Here is an 18,045-nt window from a genome sequence, read left to right as displayed (position 1 = left end):
GCCCACCTCTCCCCACTTCCTTCCTCTAGATGCCCCTCTCTTATTGCTTTGCCCTCCCTGTGGCTGCTTAACCCCACTCTCACTGCAGCCCTGGCCGTCATGTTGTTGTCCTGGGCGAGTACGACCGATCATCCAACTCTGAGCCTTTGCAAGTTATGTCCATCGCGCGGGTGAGTCCCTGGGTTGCAGACTGGGGAAGGAAGAGTGAGCAGTACAGGTGGGTGGGCTCTGGGGATGAAGAATTCAGGGCCTTCCCTGGCCTAGCCCCCTCAGCACCCATCAACTCTGGGGGCCTGTGCTCACCCCATCCAATATGGCCCTTTCTGGCTCCACAGGCCATCACACATCCATATTGGAACCCCACCACCTTCAACAATGACCTGACACTACTGAAGCTTGCCTCCCCAGCCAAGTACACAGCACGCATCTCACCAGTTTGCCTGGCTTCCCCAAATGAGGTGTTGCCTACAGGCATCAAGTGTGTTACCACTGGCTGGGGCCGCCTCAGTGGCACAGGTAGGAACTTGGGCCAAAGATCTGGGTGGGAGAGCTAGAGTGGGGACAAGTCACTTAGGGCCTAACCACCCCCTCCTGGCACACAGGCAATGTGACCCCAGCACGCCTGCAGCAGGTGGCCTTGCCCCTGGTCACTGTGAGACAGTGCCAGCAGTACTGGGGCTCACGCATCACCGACTCCATGATCTGTGCAGGCGGCTCAGGGGCCTCCTCGTGTCAGGTGAGCACTAGCACCGTCCTGTCCTCTGCACTGTCCTTTGACACACACACACATACACACACCCCCACCTCCTCTGCTGACTTCTCCCCTCTCCTTCCCTCAGGGTGACTCCGGAGGCCCTCTTGTCTGCCAGAAAGGGAACACATGGGTGCTTACAGGCATTGTCTCCTGGGGCACCAGCAACTGCAATGTGCGCGCACCTGCCATGTATACTCGGGTGAGCAAGTTCAGCACCTGGATCAACCAGGTCACAGCCCAAAACTGAGCCTACCCACAGGCCACTTCCCTTTAATCCAATAAAGACTCCAAACTCTGTTCTCTTGTGTTATCTCGTCTGTCCTCCTGGCTGGGGTGGGGAGAGGTCTATCCCCACGTGGTCTTTCGGCATGGCAAGTGTTGAGAGATCAGGATTTTCCCAGACTGGGCCCCCCTGTCCCTCCTCCTGGGTGACCCCTTGGTCCACAGAAAGGAGCCTGGGCTGTTGGAATGGGCAGCCTTCCCTGAGGAGGGCAGCCTGTTTATTGTACAGAGGATACATTTACAAATTGAGTACACAAAATAAATAACTGCACATTCTCCACCCACAGTCCATGGCATGAAGGCCCGTCTCCAAACTCCTGTCCTACCTTCAGGACCAGGCCTATCCTGGGCAAAAGAGGAAATAATTCCCCAGGGCTTCAGGCCCCCAGAGGCACTTGGGAAAGTCAGGGGAGGTCTGAGGCCATGGGGCTTGGGCTCTCCACTGCCTTGAACCAGGGGCACTGGGGGCAGAAGGAGGGGGTGTATAAGGCACAATCGACTTGGCCCAGAATGATCTCTTTGGCTTGGTATTCCACTGGAGGTGGCACATGCAGAAAGAGGAGGGCCTGGCCCATGGCTACCACTGGGAGGAACTGAGTGAGGGCCAAACCCTCCCTGTTGGCAGGGGCCCTGCAGTCTAGCTAAGGCTAAAGCTGGGCCCTACACACTGAAAGCAGCTGTGCATGGAGGGGGCTTGGGTTCCAGCCCAGTTTGTGGTGGGGGAAGGCACAATGACTGACATGGGAATGGTCTGGCTCAGGCGTCTAGGAAAGCAGCCACCTAATTCCACTCACCTCCCGCAGGGGCTCCCTCCAACCTGAGATTCAGTGGGGCTCAGACTGGAAAGGTAATGCTGTGAAAGGAAGCGGGGACAGGCTGCACTGGGCAAGGCCAGCTGTGAGAAGGCCAGTGCCCCAGGCGCTCAGGGTTCAGAGGCAGATCACACAGTTTGGCTAAGTTCCAGGGGGAGCTGCGTAGAAGCTCAGCAGAAGGGGAGTGTAGAGCAGCCCAGAGACCCTCCCTCAATGCAACAGCTCCTTCCTCTTGAAGGCTGAAGGGTGAACATGGTGGTCATTCCTAGGCTGCCTATACTCATGCCAGACACTAGATGGCGCCTTAATGCAGCTGCAGAGGAGGGAATAGCAGAGCCTAAAGGAAAAGGGCAATGGGAAGTACCAAGGGTAGAACCAGGGCTGGCACTGGAGCCCTGATGGGGCTTTCCCTAGGAAGCCCCTGCCCTCTGCCTTGGCCCAGGTGCCTCCATCACCCAGGTAGCAGCAGTGGGGCTCCCTTTAATGTCCCACAGTTGGGAAGGAGGCACCTGGAGAACAGACTATGCATCCAAGGGGGAGAGGGAGACAATGGTTGGCTCTGCAGAGGAGGCACAGTCAGAGCGGTTGGAGCCTAGAGCACGCCTGCTACCAATAGGGCCACACAGTCCAGAAGGACCCAATTCCATGCCATGGCCCTACCACCAGAGATCCTGGCAAGTCCTAGGACCAGGAGTGGTCCTTGGAGTCTCCATGAAGGAAGACAGACCTTGGCTGGGAGGTGGGGGGCTGCTTATACTTACCCAGGGGCTGAGAGTCCAGCCAAGGCACAGGCTTTGTGCCTACCTGGACCTCTCACTGGGGTATAATCATGAAGATCAGAATGCCATGGAATGTGGGGGGCCGGGCAGGAAGGTAGGTAGAGGAAAGGGGGGTTCCAGAAATAACTGTCCCAATGACACCCTCTACCTGGCACTGCATGCCCTTTTGGTCTGAGGAAGAGCCAAGGGTAAGGGGTGAAGGAGAATGAAGGCCGGGTCCTACCCTTTTCCCCAACTTGTACCATAGCAATTACCCACCAAAAGGAACATCAGTGCCAGGCCAGGCTCCAAGTTCAGGGGGCTCCCAGCTCCATTCTGTCACACTAGGCCCAGGTGAGGATGGGGACTGCTGAAGGCACAGAGAAGGGGCTGGGACCATTCACCTCCCACTGGCCATACAGGCCTATCACCAGAGAGGGCACAGGGCCCAGATGGCACAGCAGTGTGTGACAGGCTGGAACCATGCCATGTCTCTACCACTGGCAGGCAGCTCAGCCATTGTACTGCTGCTGGTAGCGCAGGTTGAGCTCCCGCAACTCCCGCTCTCGCACACGGCGTGACTTGTTGGAGCGTGTAGAGCGGCTAGAACGTGTAGACTGGGCAGATTTGGTGCTCTGGCAGCGTGAAGAGGCGCGTTTGAGGAGGTTCTGGGAGATGGAGCGGTGCAGATTCTTCATGGACGAAGAGGCTGCCATGCTCACCACCCACGGGTGCCTCAGGGCCTGCAGTGCAGTCATACGGGCGCCAGGGTCCACTGTCAGCAGGCGGTCAATGAAGTCTTTGGCCAGGTTGGATACACTGGGCCAGGGCTAGAGGCCAAGGACAAGCATTAGAGCGAGAGCACTCAACACTGCCTTCTCCATCCCAACAATGCTACCACCACAGCATTCAGACCTGTCAGTGTACGCACTCTCCTCTCACTGCCTGGTTCCTCCCACGAAGAACATTCTGGGCCTCCCTTCCAAGGAGAAGGATCTTCCCCCTCCCCAGGGAGCAAACTTCTAAGGGTCCCTGGACTCAAAGCCTGGCTCAGGGAGGTGGGCCCTGTCAAGAGCCCCCACACCCTAGTCCAGAACCACTATATCTCAGGGGGATTTAAAGAGAAAGACCCAATCCTTCCTCCATATCCTGAGCCAGACTCTATAATTTTTTTTTTCAAGAGAACAAGTCCACTTTTATTTATTTCGTTTTCAATATGTTTAAATCCTTGAGGCATGCAGCATTACATGGATTCTGTGTCCAATGTCCTTAGCAGGTAGGCTGCTTTGATATCTGGCATGAACCATGCCACTGTTTCCATGAGCATGAGTTATCTTTCCCCAGATTACGCTGGTTTTGTTCTGTTTGCCACCAGGAGTCACTGTGTTGTTCTTTCTTGTACACATAGCACATCTCTTGCCTAGAGAGAATTCAGTTTCATCTCAAGTATAAACACCTTTAATTTTAAGAAGAGCTGCATGTCCCCTCTTGTTCTGAAGACCCCACTTACAGCCAGCAAAAATGGCCTTGGACCACAGCCTTTCAGACATATTTGTCCTTTTAGAAGTCCTGTTCCCAGCAGGCCTTGACAGGCTCCAAAAGCCACACTCAAGCTCTAATCCCTGGAATTGTCCAGGCCACTTAGAGGTGACCTTCCTAGCCCTTAAAGAGAGGGTCCACCCTCCCTTCAACTGACAAAGTGGTGGTGGGCAACCACAACAGGCCCAACACCAAGCATCAGCCTCCCAGCCATGGGAAGAAAAGGAAACAATTGAAAGAAACTGGATTTCTCCATCTGCTATGAGGAAAGGGGGTTCCTGCAGGCCAGCCAGGGACCAGACCCTGCTTAGGGGCACTCTACCGTCTGCATGACCTCTCTAAGCACGCAGGGGCTCCTGGCAGTGCTCTGCACCAGCCTCATGTTAGTACGTTCTGTTTCCAGGGAGGAACAGCACAAAGCCTGCTCTGCCACACATACTCTCATGGCTGCCGCATCTCAGTCATAACACCAGGCAGCTGTCCATCTCAGGGGCTCAGCCTGCACAACCTGTCTTTACCTGGGTGAATCCTTAGGTTCTTAGGATAAAGGACACTTGCTCAGACTCCCTCTTAGCCCTCAGTACTAAGCAATTATTCCAGCGATTTAAAGTTCATTTTTTTCATTAGACCAGATGAGTTGGATGAGCCCCAGTGCCTGGTGCTGGGTATACAGGAGGTCCTCAGTAGGGTCAGTGAGTAAACAACCCATGAAGAGCGACTGATGGGTCCCCTCCCTAGAGCTGCTTCCAGGCCATAAGGCTCAGGCAGGTAGGGACCAGATGCCCTGGGCCCTCCATCCCCTCTGCTGGAGGAGGGCAGACACAGCACTGCCCCAAGTCCCAGCATCTCCGGGGGCACTTCGGCATGGGCTGATGCTCCACCAAAGGGTGGGTGTCTAGGGCCTTTGCTGAGCCTGTGGCAGATAACCATCACCCTCCTTCCTGCCAGGTGAGATCTGCCTGTTCCACCGCAGAGTGCCCTTCACGTGGAGAACCCTAAACACACTCTTGAGAGGGCACAGGAAAATCTGAGAGCCCACATTCAGGGCAGCTCCATGCCCATTCGCAGACACAACTAAACAGTGACTATCGCTGCCCCCAGTTGGGCTCCCTGGACTTCCAACTCCTCCCCCATGCCCCTCTCCACTACTGTACAAGGGTGGGGTAGGGAGAACACTCATCCAGGGTCCTGAAGAAGGGGCAGGGCTACTTGCAGCTGCTATCCTTATTTGCCCTTTGGAGGCAAATCTCCACTTTTACTGAGCTGAACTGGAAGACAGTAACAGAGAGACAATATTTCTAAACAGCCACCTAACAGGGTCCTTCCTCCTCAACAATGGGCCAGCTCCCAGAGTTTCCCGGGGAGAGGGATACTGGCCCTCAGGAGGAGGTGAGCAGTCGGGGCCTCAGGAACATGCAGCACAGGGAGGCCCACACATACCTGCGAAGAGCAGTGAGGGAGAGCAGGGAGCAATGGCCTTCCCACACAGGAAGCCTGGTCCACATTTCCCTACAGGCCTCCAATACTGAGGCCAACATGCTGGGTGACTGGACTGTGCAGTTGTTGCCACAGCAGCTTTTGGCTCAGACTTCAAGAAAGCCCCATGGCTTGCTGCTGCCACCTGAACACAAGGAGCCAATGTGAGGGGCCAGCCAATCCAAACCACAGGCACTCACTAAAGCCCCTGTCACTCATTTGAGATGGAAAGAAGCAGGCACAATGGACCGCTGATGGACCCAGCAAATCTAGAGCTGAACAGGTTGGGTCATGGGAATACCAGGGCTGCACTACCATCTTTTATGGTCTCCAAGAAAAGGAGTAATCACTGGGGAACACAATGTAGCTCAGCTTGGCCTGTTGGTGGGATAGCCCAAGAAACAGCAGGAAGCATGGGCTAGCCAAACAGGGCTAACACATGAATTCTGCCCTTGCCTCTTGGTCCAGCCAAGACAAAAGAGGGGCAACTCCTTTGCAGATGAAAGAAGAAATAGTTGCAAAGCTGGACTCACAAGCCAAGAACTTGAACATGGATGGATTGGAGACATTTCCAACCAAGGCCCCCTGCAGCTCTAATGCAGTCTTAGATAGGCCTCTCACCAGACCCGCCCTGTGGGCTTAAGCATCTCTATCTCCAGAGTAGCACAGGCACACACTGGGCATCGACCCCTGCTTAGTGCCAAAGTGAGTCAGATTGATCTGCTCCTCCAACTCCCCCAAACACTCGCCTCTCCAATTACTTGTGTACGTGACGCTGTGTGCAGAATGCTGATGGACTCATTTGTCTGAGGGCCAGCCCAGCCCTCTCCGGCAGGCCCCAGTTCTCCCCATTTTTGAGGCACTGTGAGTAGCTGGGCCATGTGGGTCCCCCGAGCCAATATGATTCAAGCCATGCTGACCTGAAAACCAGGCTGTGCCAAAGGCACCCAGCCTAACCCTCATACACTGAGGAACTAGCAGTGGGAAGTCAGGCAAATGGAATACAGGAAGGTGGTCCTCACTCAGCGCACTGATGAGGGAGCAGGGCTCAGGTTGACTTCTAGAAATGGGGCCCCTGGGAGCCCTGCTGAAGTCTCCAACAGGTCTCAGGAAGGAAAAGCAAAGCTTTCCACACTCCATGGCCATGATTCTGGCCCTAAGTCCAATTCAGCACCTCCTAAGAAAGCGTTCAACACCTACAGACCACCCCACCTCCTTCCTCAACATGCCTGAGCCTCTGGAAACACATGAGTATGTCTGTCAGCCTATGACTGACTGGCTGGGAAGTATTCTGGGCATAAGAAAAATAAAAATGATTAAACAGTTATGCCCTTGGGTTTCCACAGCTCTAACTGTTGGCTCTGGGTAAAGAATAGAACTCTCAGCTCAGTATACTTGGGCCTAGATCAGGAACACGAATAGGCCTCAGGTGGCTAACAGGAGGGAGAGGCCCCAGGTACCACCTGGTCAGTCTCCCAGAGACTTCCACCCATTTCTGGGCTGACATGGGGCACAGGGCAGGGAAGAAAATGTTAAAATGTCAGTCTGCCTTGCCTCCAGACACTCAGGCCTCCCTCTGCTATGGAATCAGAGGACAGCTATAATACCCAGGATGACAGCCTACACCCTCCTTCCCACAGGTCTCTCATGAGCTGTGTGGGTAGGGAATGGGCTCTGTCCTGACGAAGGGCATCACCTCCACCCTGGCTCTGACCATCAAGTTGGCTGCCCTTCTCCCTAGTCCGTAGCCTCCAGAATCCTTGTTCCCTGGTAGTCAGGGTAGCTACTACTGATACTGTCACAGCAGAGAAGCTAACAGGGGCCAGAGGAGGGACCTCTCCCTCGGGCACTTCCTTACCATCTTTAGCCTCCTCAACCCCCTGCTCCTGATGGGAGCCCAACTCTCCCTTCAGAGGGAGGCACCAAATCACAACGGGGTTTCCACTCCAGCTTGAGCCCCTTTTACTTGCTCTTCCTTTAATGTCACAAGGGCCTGGCAAGAACATTACCCAAGCCATACAGCGGCCTCACCTGGAGTTCAAGGGCTAAGGAGACAAAGGATGGCCTTGGCTGCAGAGAGAGGAGGAAGCTTGCTGCTTTTTCCCAGCAGCAAACCCCGCTCACGGGGCTTTCCCTAAACTCCTCTGGCAGGCAGGTCTGACCACTCTCAAGCGAGGCGTGAGAAAGATCTGGTGTCTCCTCCAAATAGCTTCTGGGTGACAGATTAAAATGTTAGGCTGCAAGCTCAGCAACCGTGTTCTAGTTCTACCTTCTCTATGTGACCTTAGAGAAATCACTGCCTCCTCACCTTTAATGTGAAGGAGCTAAATGCAATGAATTCTAAGTCTCTTCCAGTTTCTAAAGTTCTAAATTTTAAGAAGATAGCTCTCCATCTTTTTCCTCACTTGGTTGTGTGTGAGGAAAAGAAGCATGGCATCTAACATTTAAGCCGAATTGACCTCTTGACCTGTATGGGCTCTTTTCCAGTCTATGATGACTCTGGGGAAGGTTCCCTGGCAGAGAAGGCAGCCCCACCAAAGAGCTGCTAGGGGAAGGAAGGGAAAAAAGAAGACAGGGCTTTGCTCCCATGACTCAGTTCTTCCCTCAGCTTTGTCTCAAAATGTATTTTCAGACTCAGCATTCCCACTCTCAAAGGCCTCCTTCCTGTACTTACGTGGGCCTAAATGAGAGCAGAGAAAAGGGCACAGAGGAAATTCTGGAAAATGGAGCTTCAGGTTTACGCAAGAGAACAGAACTATTAGTATGACAAGAACAGCACACACTGATGTTGCCCACGAGGAAAAGTGTTTGGAAAGCTGCAGCAGAATTCGGCACTCTGTAGCAGTGGAACCAGCATCACCTCCTCTGGTCAAGACACTCACCATTGCAGTGCCTGGGCTTCCCCCACCCTGGGATCCAGCAGGGGGTGGGTGGGGGCAGAGCAGCAGAAAAGAGAAGGACATTGGGGAGGAGAGCCTGAGGGGAGAAAAAGAAGGAAGATAATAGAGTTGTTGTTTTTTTAATGTTTACATTGATTTTTAGAGAGAGAGGAAGAGAGATGGATAGAGAGATAGAAACAACGATGAGAAAGAAACACTGATCAGCTGCCTCCTGCATGCTTCCTACTGGGAATCGAGTCGGAAACCTGGGCATGTGCCTTAAGAATCGAGCTGCCACCTCCTGATTCATGGATCCAGCCACACTATCCGGGCGATAATAGAGTTTTAAAAAGAGGCAGAGGCCCTAGCCGTTTTGGCTCAGTGGATAGAGCGTCGGCATGTGGACTGAAGGATCCCGGGTTCGATTCTGGTCAAGGGCACATGCCCGGGATGCTGGCTCGATCCCCAGTAGGGGTTGTGCAGGAGGCAGCCAATCAGTGATTCTCTCTCTTCATTGATGTTTCTCTCTCTCTCTCTCCCTTTTCCTTTCCTCTCTGAAATAAATACAAATAAATTTTTTTAAAAAAGAGGCAGAGAATGAAGATAAAAATAAAATGAGAAAAGACATGACAACTTCAAGGTTAGTAAAGCTGTATTCTGAAATTTGAGAAGAACAACAAAATGAAATCTTGTGCCTCCACCTGTCCCTGCCCAGAGTCCACAAAGTGAAGGAAAGATGCTCTGGGCTCGATGTGGAATCAGGGGGATGTTGCCAACCTGTGCCAACAACCGAGGAATGTCTGCTTTTTACAATGACCTGAAGCAGCCCTGGAAGGTTCTAGATTTCAGAGCCTGCTGCATAGTGGTTTCTTCTATTTCCACCCATGGGTTCTACTGAGGCCAAGTGGTTTCCAAGGCCTAAACAGGTGTAGTTTTTTTTAAACTTCTAATTCTAATTAGAATTCTAATTTCTGAGAGTTTGGAAGCCTGATGGCTATTAGCAAAGCACTCACACTATGGCCTCTGCCCCCAGAGGTCTGTGCCCCCGGAACTCTGGTACACTGGACTCAGCTCAGGGCAGGCACTTGGTCAACACGGGGTAGCAAGATGAGTGAAGAGATAAAGGTGCCAGCTTTCTGTCCAAACCACACTGGAGTGGGGATCAAGTCTAGGGACCAAACTTGCATCAAGAGACAGACAAACCAAGGCCAGGCAGGCATGCATGAGAAGAGTGACCTTCTGTGATGGGAGAACTGACTGAGGACAGAGAGCCTGGAAAGCCACTGGGGGTGGGGGGATGGGCCAGCGCTTCCAGCTCAGTGTGGGCAGGAGGGGAGGCCATCAGCAGATTTAAAGAGGTCAGAATGTGGGAGAGACAACAGCCCCAGCAGCTCCCAAAGGAACGTGAGGGCCTAGAAGTGACAGGGCCTTTGAGAGGACAGAGCTATCCAGGTGGAGACAGACAATAAGAGCAAGAGAGGGAGGGGACAGGTGGTGCACCAATAACCACTCCTAACATAACCCACAACATGTCCCTTTTGTTGAAGAGGCCTCGATGGGGCCTGGGGGTGGGAAACAGCAGTGATGAAAAGCAGCTTTGACCCTGGGCTAATGAGATGCTATAGATGGTCACAGCAAGGTGTTTTAGTAGGAATGGCTGAATGCAGCAATATGGAGAGGTGGGCACCTATCTGTGCCACAATGGAAGTGTACTGCTCTCTGGGGAGTGTGCAACCAGGGCAGCAGCAGCAGAGGGATGCTTAGAAGACAGGGCTCCAGGAAGCCAAGTGGTGGCCCAGAAATGGCACATGAGGGGGTTGCTGCCCCTCTCTACTCAGAGCCTGCCTCCTGCCCCCACAGAGCTATCAGAATTACAAGATGGTTCAACTAACTGCCCTTGGACCCCAAGTAGATGGTCAGCACTCACAAGGATGGAACCACTCCTGCCTTTCTCCAAGAAGTCTCAAACCAAGAGGAGGTCTCCAACCACACTGACCAATGAGGTCCACTGCCCCCACCCAGTGACCAAACTATGCCACCTCCCAGTGACCAGACAGGGATCTGGACTGAGGGATCTGCTCCTGCAGGGAAGGAGGGAGACTTATCTGTTGAACACCTACTTGTACCAGGAGCTTTGGTGAGGTACAGTGGCCCTTGTCAAGGAATCCTTTCTGAACAGGTATGGGGGTAGTGCTTGTCCTCTTGGGACCCTTGTATAGAGCCAACTTCATCATCCAGCACTTGATACCCAGCAGCCACCAGTAGGCAGGCAGGAAATAAGGGCTGAGGGATGACTCTGAACAACGAATTTGAAATCAATTTGTAATTTCCTATGCTGCCAGCTATCCAGACACAGGAAAGCCATCCTCGGACTCTGGCAGCAGGGGGACAGTGAGAAAAAAAAATGGGGAACTGATGATCCGTCACAGCCCCCATATAAAATGGAAGTGGGAACACGAGCAATTAAAGGCAAATGGCAGAATCCAAGTTGAGCTAGAAAACATACCACCCACCTCCCTGCATTCTGTCTGCTGCTTAAACACACATCCAGTCTCTAGCTTTCCCACCTCCCCCAACAATCCTCCCCATGGCTCTTGGGCAAGGTCCTATCCCCTCACCCAGGTGCTCCCTATTAGAACATGTGAACCAGGCTGCATGACCAGCCCCCACAGGCACTGAACCCCTTCACCTAGAGAGACTGACCCATGCTACATCCTCTCCACTTCATTTTATCTTCAACACTCAGAGCAGAATCACTTTAAGAAATGGGGAAGAGCTAAGATGGGAATGTAAATGTCAACTCTGGCTCTGGGCATTCATCCTACTGCAGAGCTATCAGAATTACAAGATGGCTCAACTAACTGCCCTTGGACCCCAAGTAGATCGTCAGCCCAGAAAACCGCCCGTGAGAAGCCACCGCCCACCAAACCTTATCCCCCAGGTAGTGGCAGATCGGTCCTGCAGGTAGGCTTCCTCTCCCACTAGGATTCTGTCCTTTGCCCAGCAGCACTCACTCTCCTGAACGAGGCTCTGTGAAACCCTTTACCCAGTCCCATCTGTTCCTGGTGTAGTGACCCGGGCTCGCCCACAGCTCAGAGACTGCTCAGAGAAGGGTGACAATGAAAGGTTGCTAAACATAGGGAGGCAGCAAAGCTGCTGATGGCATCTGCCATCAATCCTCCAAGAGCCTCTTCATCTGTCCTTGCTCTAGGAATAGAACTCTTGACAAAAGCAATGACATTAGGCCAGTGGCGTCACATTTCATGTCAAGTGAATCACAGAATCTACAAGCAGAATGGTAAGAGTACTCCAGTATGGGTGTACAGATGATGACTCACTTTCTGTGTCACTCCTTTAAAAACAGCTGCTCTAGTCCTCCTGGGGCCTTCCATGACAGGAAGCTTGCTCTCTCAAGGTGGCTCCTTGTGTCTTCAGACTGATCACACAGGCCTTCCTCACATCTGGTCAGTGCATCTCCCCATCACTTCCATTGCGACTTTAGCTTGGCCCTCTCCACTCCAGCACCTCCAGTCACCAAGTAAGTATTCAAATTTCCCCTCAAAATCATCTGTCACAGTCTTCTCCTTCCCAGCACTCCCTCCTCTTCCAAGATTCCTTTGTTTACTTCTAAGTAGGTCTGGCCAGCAACCCTCTAAGCACATCGCCAGCAGGCTCCCCACTTCTTCCTAGAATCCAGCCTCCAGAAGAGAGCACTCCTAGCCACCACGGGCAGCCGGGTTTGCCAGTAACTTCTGGGTCCCTTCTGAGGTCATCACCAACAATCACTGGTGCTTCCCTCAGGAGAAGTCAGGAGAAAGTATTGAGAGCATATGTACTGATACACACACTGTCTTCAAGGGCCTCATTAGCCAAGGAAGAGAGAGATGTCCATAGACAACTCTCAGCCTGAGAAAGTGCAGAATCAGACTCCAGTAACATGCAGAGGCATGTGTCAGGGACAGAAGACTGCAGGGATGTGAAAGCCAAGACCTCTGAAACCAAGATGGCCTGGACTGAAATCCCAGGCCTGACACCCTCTAACTGTGAGAGCATGGACAAGTTACTTAACCTCACTGGCCTCAATTTCCTCATCTGTAAAATGGGAGTGATTAAACTGACTGTTGTAGAGATTAGAGATGGTGGATATAGAACCCTCAGTCTGGTGCCAGGTACTCAGTAGGCACTACACAATGGCAGTGGTCGGCATTACTTGGAAAGGAAATAATGTTTGAATTGGACCTTTTCTAAAGCTGACATTGGGCCGAACCCGTTTGGCTCAGTGGATAGAGCGTCGGCCTGCGGACTGAAGGGTGCCGGGTTCGATTCCGGTCAAGGGCATGTACCTTGGTTGCGGGCACATCCCCACTGGGGGGCGTGCAGGAGGCAGCTGATCGATCTCTCTCATTGATGTTTCTAACTCTCTATCCCTCTCCCTTCTTCTCTGTAAAAAATCAATAAAATATTTTTTAAAAAAAAGCTGACATTGGGAGCAGAGGGGAAAGCCTGAGCAAAAGCTTAGTGTGGGAGTTGAGCAAACGTCTTGGGTCTATGGTGTATAAGGGAATGGGATAAGGCATGAAGCCAGGGTTGGGGCTAGAGTACCTAGACTGTCAGGATTGTGGGAGATAGGGTACTGAAGAGGACCAACTTGGTGTGCTTCTCTCTGCTACTAGACCCCTATGATTCCAGCAGAGCAGGAAGTAGAATCTCAGGACCCAGTCTAATGGCTACAGTAGGAGCAGGAAGCCCGAGTCCATTCCGTACTGCATTCATTTGTCATTCTCCACCCTCAGATAATCAATAGCCTGTTAGCAAGACTCCAGAAGCTCCAATTAGATAAATTGCCTGTTCAACAATTGCCAGAATCAGGAACTCTTGGGAAAACCTACAGACTTTTCTAAATGGTCTTTCTTTGTCAGCATCTCTGGGGAACTTCCCTCCCTCCCATAGCTAAACTTGCTACTCCCTCTGCCAGCTGGACCCACACAGAGCTCCAGGGGCTAGAACTCCCAGAGCACAGCAAACTAGCAGGGCTTAGGCACAACACTGCCTCTGTGAGGTGGATTCTGGGTCTTCCAACCCATGATGAAACCCGGCCCAGAGAGTGAATAGGACAATGTCCTCTGTGACCACTATATTGCAGTGTGGGCATCCCAGCCAGTCAATACTTGTTTGGTTGAATGCCATGTGGAGCAAAGAAGAAAACATGAGAAACTTTAGGGGAGAGCTGGAGAATGTTCCAGTTTCTCCTTTGCTTGTAGCCAGCACGGGGGTGGCCAGAAGAGGAAGGCCTCCCTCCCTTCCTCACACAACCCTGAGACACATGACCTGAATCCCCCAGAGAATGCCAGCCCCCATCCACACAGGATGGAAGCCTTGACTGACCACATGACCATGTCTGGAAGCTGTCAGGGAGGATGATGGAGCACAGGACCTCAAGTGCTGAAGGCAAAGTGGCATGAGGCTTTTAGGTGACTTCTGCAGGTAACGCTGCTCTGGGTCAATTAGCTGGGGCCAGAGAAGGCCCAATCTGAAATCTCTGGGAGGAAAGCTGGGCTGAAGGAATCCAGTCCCAGAGCTCCCTCCCCTCCATGACGTTATTCAAGAGACACAGACAGCTCCTCAGCAAGCCCAGGCCTGAGGGACACACTGGGGGGAACACTCTGTAAGAGGCATTTGGGGATGGGCCCTCATTGCCGTGGCAGAATCCTGTCCTCCTACAAAGCTCATCTTATCTCCTACGTAAAGTCATAAAACAATCTTTTCTTCACAGCCTCCCTGAGCACACCATTATGCCTGCAGCCCTGCTTCCTGAGGTCAGCCTCATTTCCTACCAGTCAGCGTCCTGCCTAAGAACCGACCAGCCCTTACTTCTTCTGCACCTTCCTGCAGTTCTAAGCAGTGCTGAAACCCAATGGATTTTTTTCAGTTATCAGTGGAGCCAAAGACACAAACTGATGGCCAGCTGTTTGAATCTGGCCTGCAGATTACCATTTGTTGGCACACAAGATACTGCTTAAATATATGAATCAATTCCAAAATTTTAAGATCAGATTTTTCTGATTTTCTTTCAAAAGTTGGAATATCTGTAAGTATGGGGTCTGCACTGCTGTGGGGCAAAGCTGGGCAGAGATGAGAAGCAGCTGCTCCTTTAGACAGGGCATGGTCACTCTAGCTTGCCCCAATCCCTATGGAGCAGATACTGTGGAGGCCCTGCCCCATGTCCTATCAGCCCACCTAAGCTCACCTATAGCTGCGGTGCTCCTGTGTGTGCTAACAGCTTCCAACTGCCAGTACCTGCAGCTCTCTGCTTCTTTGCCTGAGGACTTTCTCTGACACTAGTTGGCATTCAGGACAGCCCAGAAGTGCTGGGGATTTAAAGCCCCCAAAGATATTCTTGACTCATACGGGAGTCAATGAATTAAGAACCATTCACTTCCCTGCCCCTCAAGGGTACAATTCTGAGACACATTCCGCATGATTATTCACAGTCCCCAGTGGGACTGAGTTCCAGTGGACCACAGTGGCAGTCCTCTCCTTAATGTACCCTTTATCGGCTTTTCCCCTTTCTGCCTCTTTTTCCCCACCCTTCACTTATGCTTACTGGAATCACATCCCAATTAAATGATCTGCTCCTAAGTCCTTGTCTCAGGGTTCATTTTGGGGGGAACCCAAACTCACACACCCTACTAGTCTTATTTCATCATTTTTCCATCAGAGCACATTCTTCTGATGGAAAGCTGAAGGACAGAACCCCCCACCCAGGGGCTTCCCAACATCGGAGGGACAGGGCAGACTCACCTCCCCCGAATAACTGTACTTGCCCCTGAGGATCTGCCGGTACAGCCGGGTGCGGTTATCATCTTCAAAGGGCATGGTGCCACTGAGCAGAATGTAGGCAATGACACCCAGTGCCCACATGTCCACTGAGTTGGTGTAGGGCTTTCGAACCAGGACCTCAGGGGCAATGTACTCAGGTGTGCCACAGGTAGTCTTCATCAGGCAGTCGTCACCTTTCTTGCGAGCACTGGCCAGGCCAAAGTCGGTGATGATGATCTTGGAATCAGTGCCTGGGTGGTAGTAGAGCAGATTCTCAGGCTTGAGGTCTCGGTGTGTGATGCCCAGTGCGTGCAGATACCGGACGCCATCCAGCACCATTTGCAGCACCCGTGTGGCATCACGCTCAGTGAAAGAACCCTTGGCAATGATGCGGTCAAAGAGCTCTCCACCAGTAGCCAGCTCCATCACCATGTACACACGCTCCTGCGTCTCAAACACCTCCACCAGCTGGATGATGTTGGCGTGGCGCACCCGGCGCAGCACACGCAGCTCCGACTCACACACCTCCCGCCCCTCTCGGTATTTGGTCTCAATCATCTTGATGGCGTATGGTTGCCGGGTTGCCCGGTGTTCCACGCGTACCACTCGGCTGAAGCTGCCTCGGCCAATCAGGGCTTTGATGTCATACTTGGCCGTCACACGTGGGTCGAACTTGGCCCTGTACTTAGCCACCCTGGCCTTGCGTGGTGGTTCTGAAGGAGGCTCTGTGTAGCCGGTAGTGGGGGCGCCCGGGCAGGGGTTGGCACACTGACTGGCGGCTGGGATCCCAGCTTTGAGAGGGCCAACACTGTCCACCTCTGTGATGAAGTGCTTATACACATCGCTCTTAGTGCCACTGAAGGGCTCCACCTTCTTGACCAGATCCAGCTGGACATCCTTGGGCGGCTCGGGAAGGACCTTGCTTGTCCCACAGCCCATCACGGACACGGGGGCATCCTCTCCAGCGAGGCTGGCAGGACCTGCTCTGCAAGCAGTGCCCCGTCTACACCTACGCAGACAGAAGAGAGGACAACTCAGTATAGCTGGGGACACCTCTGAAGGGTTACCAGCCATCCACCTCCTGCCTCCTCCTTGTCCCTCGATAACCCTAGACTGAAGACCTGGCTCTAATATGGTTTCCTGGAAGGGAGGATGGCTTTGGCCCCTAAGTGCTCAGAGCCCAGGCTCAATGGAGGGTCTATATCAGTGGTTCTAAACCTTCCGAATGCCGCGACCCTTTAATACAATTCCTCATGTTGTGGTGACCCCCAACCATAAAATTATTTTCATTGCTACTTCATAACTGTAATTTTGCTACTGTTATGAATCGTAATGTAAATATCTGATATGCAGGATGTCTTTTCATTTTTACAAATTGAACATAATTAAAGCATAGTGATTAATCACAAAAACAATATGTAATTATATATGTGTTTTCCGATGGTCTTAGGTGACCCCTGTGAAAGGGTCATTCGACCCCCAAAGGGTTCGCGACCCCACAGGTTGAGAACCGCTGGTCTATATGAAATACTGGATCTGAGCATCATAATCTTGATTTACATCTCCCTGGATCTGATTCTCACACTGCTCTTCAACCCTGAGAGAGGGTAGGAACATGCACAGGCTCAGTTGTTACTGCCCCCACCTTCCTCCCTACTCTGCCTGGGTTCATTATCCTAGTTGAAGTTCTATGTTTTCTTTTTTTATATATATAAGAGAACATTTATTCATAACATTTATTCACAGAGGTAGAAAAAGTTAATTCCTAGAAGAAATGGGCTTAGGAAATAAGTGATAGAGGTAAAGGAAGGGCCTTTGGGCCTTGGAAGTGAGGCAGCTAATGGTAACATGCCTAGGGAGATGGGGAGGGAGGAGTGAGGGAAAGGCGAGCAGTCTTATGTTTTCTTAATGTTAAAATCATTCCTCTTATTACTCGGACTCATCTTTCCTGAAATGGGGGGATGTAGAGTGTTAGAGGCCGACTCTCCAACATCACCTACCAGGGCTCAGAAAGCTGCTTCTCCAAGGCCTCCCTCATGTATATCCTTCCGGGCCCTCTATGCCTCCTGCAGGCATGATCCCCCTGCAACCACCACCCACGGCCCTGCGTCTCTGCCCTACTAACCTCACTCTTTCCTGGACAGCTCCCACTACTTCGCTAATGCACCATCTTCACCCTGGCATTGTAACACCCTGTTTCAGGGTCACTCACTTTCCCAGTCACCACATTGATAGCGAAAATGCCACATTAAGTTCTAGAGCTGGCTGCAATCAATCCCAGTGAACTTGGGACAATAAGCCTTAGCACACTGCCATCAGGTAGCCACCAAACAGGGCATCATTCAAGAGGCAAAGGAAGCCTTGAGCTCAGAAAGGGCACTAGCAGCTTCATCTAGATATGACTCCGGCTGTGGATGCGGGTGCTCTGCTTCCTTGGGATGAGAGGACAGGAGCCTTCCCCATTTGTTTCCCAGACAGAGATGTTCTGATCTCTCAGTACCCTGTGGCTGGTGGGACCCTGGGCAAGGTGAAGTGCAGAAGGACTACTTTCCAGAGGTCACTCTGCTCAGGCTGCCCTTCCCTAAGTCTATCTGAAGGCCCCATGGCCGAAAGAAGAGAGCAGAGAATTTCCTATTAATTATGACATGCAGAATTGAAGATAAAGTGATCAGTCCAGGTCAAACATGTATTGAACATCTACTAGGATACAAGAATGAATAAGACAT

The 18,045-nt window shown here is 52.1% G+C and overlaps 2 protein-coding genes and 1 pseudogene across 3 annotated transcripts in view; 1 reads left to right on the top strand and 2 right to left on the bottom strand.

Annotated features, from left to right (window-relative positions):
- CTRL (chymotrypsin-like) overlaps positions 1 to 1,051 on the top strand; it is a 2,706-nt gene extending 1,655 nt beyond the window's left edge. Inside the window, exons 4-7 of the mRNA XM_005876422.2 lie at positions 89 to 170; positions 336 to 516; positions 603 to 736; positions 840 to 1,051. Coding sequence (XP_005876484.1) covers positions 89 to 170; positions 336 to 516; positions 603 to 736; positions 840 to 1,001 — 559 coding nt within the window. The 3' untranslated portion in view covers positions 1,002 to 1,051. The remainder of the gene's footprint in view (positions 1 to 88; positions 171 to 335; positions 517 to 602; positions 737 to 839) is intronic.
- A 164-nt stretch (positions 1,052 to 1,215) lies between these two features.
- On the bottom strand, positions 1,216 to 16,331 carry PSKH1 (protein serine kinase H1). Of its 2 annotated transcripts, XM_005876420.2 has the most exons (3): positions 15,302 to 16,331; positions 8,504 to 8,597; positions 3,298 to 3,436 (listed from the first exon to the last, which is right to left on the bottom strand). In XM_005876420.2, the coding sequence occupies exons 1-3, from the start codon at positions 16,256 to 16,258 to the stop codon at positions 3,396 to 3,398; spliced, it is 1,092 nt and encodes a 363-aa protein (XP_005876482.1). In that variant the 5' UTR covers positions 16,259 to 16,331; the 3' UTR covers positions 3,298 to 3,395. The 2 variants fall into 2 exon arrangements, with proteins under 2 accessions (XP_005876483.1, XP_005876482.1); XM_005876421.2 differs by lacking the exon at positions 8,504 to 8,597 and having other exon boundaries at positions 1,216 to 3,436.
- LOC102261112 lies at positions 3,450 to 4,360 on the bottom strand (annotated as a pseudogene).
- Positions 16,332 to 18,045: the final 1,714 nt, after the last annotated feature.

This window comes from Myotis brandtii, unplaced genomic scaffold (genome assembly GCF_000412655.1).
Source record: "Myotis brandtii unplaced genomic scaffold, ASM41265v1 scaffold486, whole genome shotgun sequence".
Lineage (NCBI taxonomy): Eukaryota > Metazoa > Chordata > Mammalia > Chiroptera > Vespertilionidae > Myotis > Myotis brandtii.
This window is presented reverse-complemented; position numbering and strand designations above follow the sequence as displayed.

Bases quoted from the DNA above. Each gene is read 5' to 3' on its own strand.
- PSKH1 (XM_005876421.2), bottom strand. From the start codon at position 16,258: ATGGGCTGTGGGACAAGCAAGGTCCTTCCCGAGCCGCCCAAGGATGTC. The intron at 3,437-15,301 runs GTGAGTCTGCCC...CTTGGCCTCTAG, and splicing joins AGTACAGTTATTCGGGGGAG to CCCTGGCCCAGTGTATCCAA.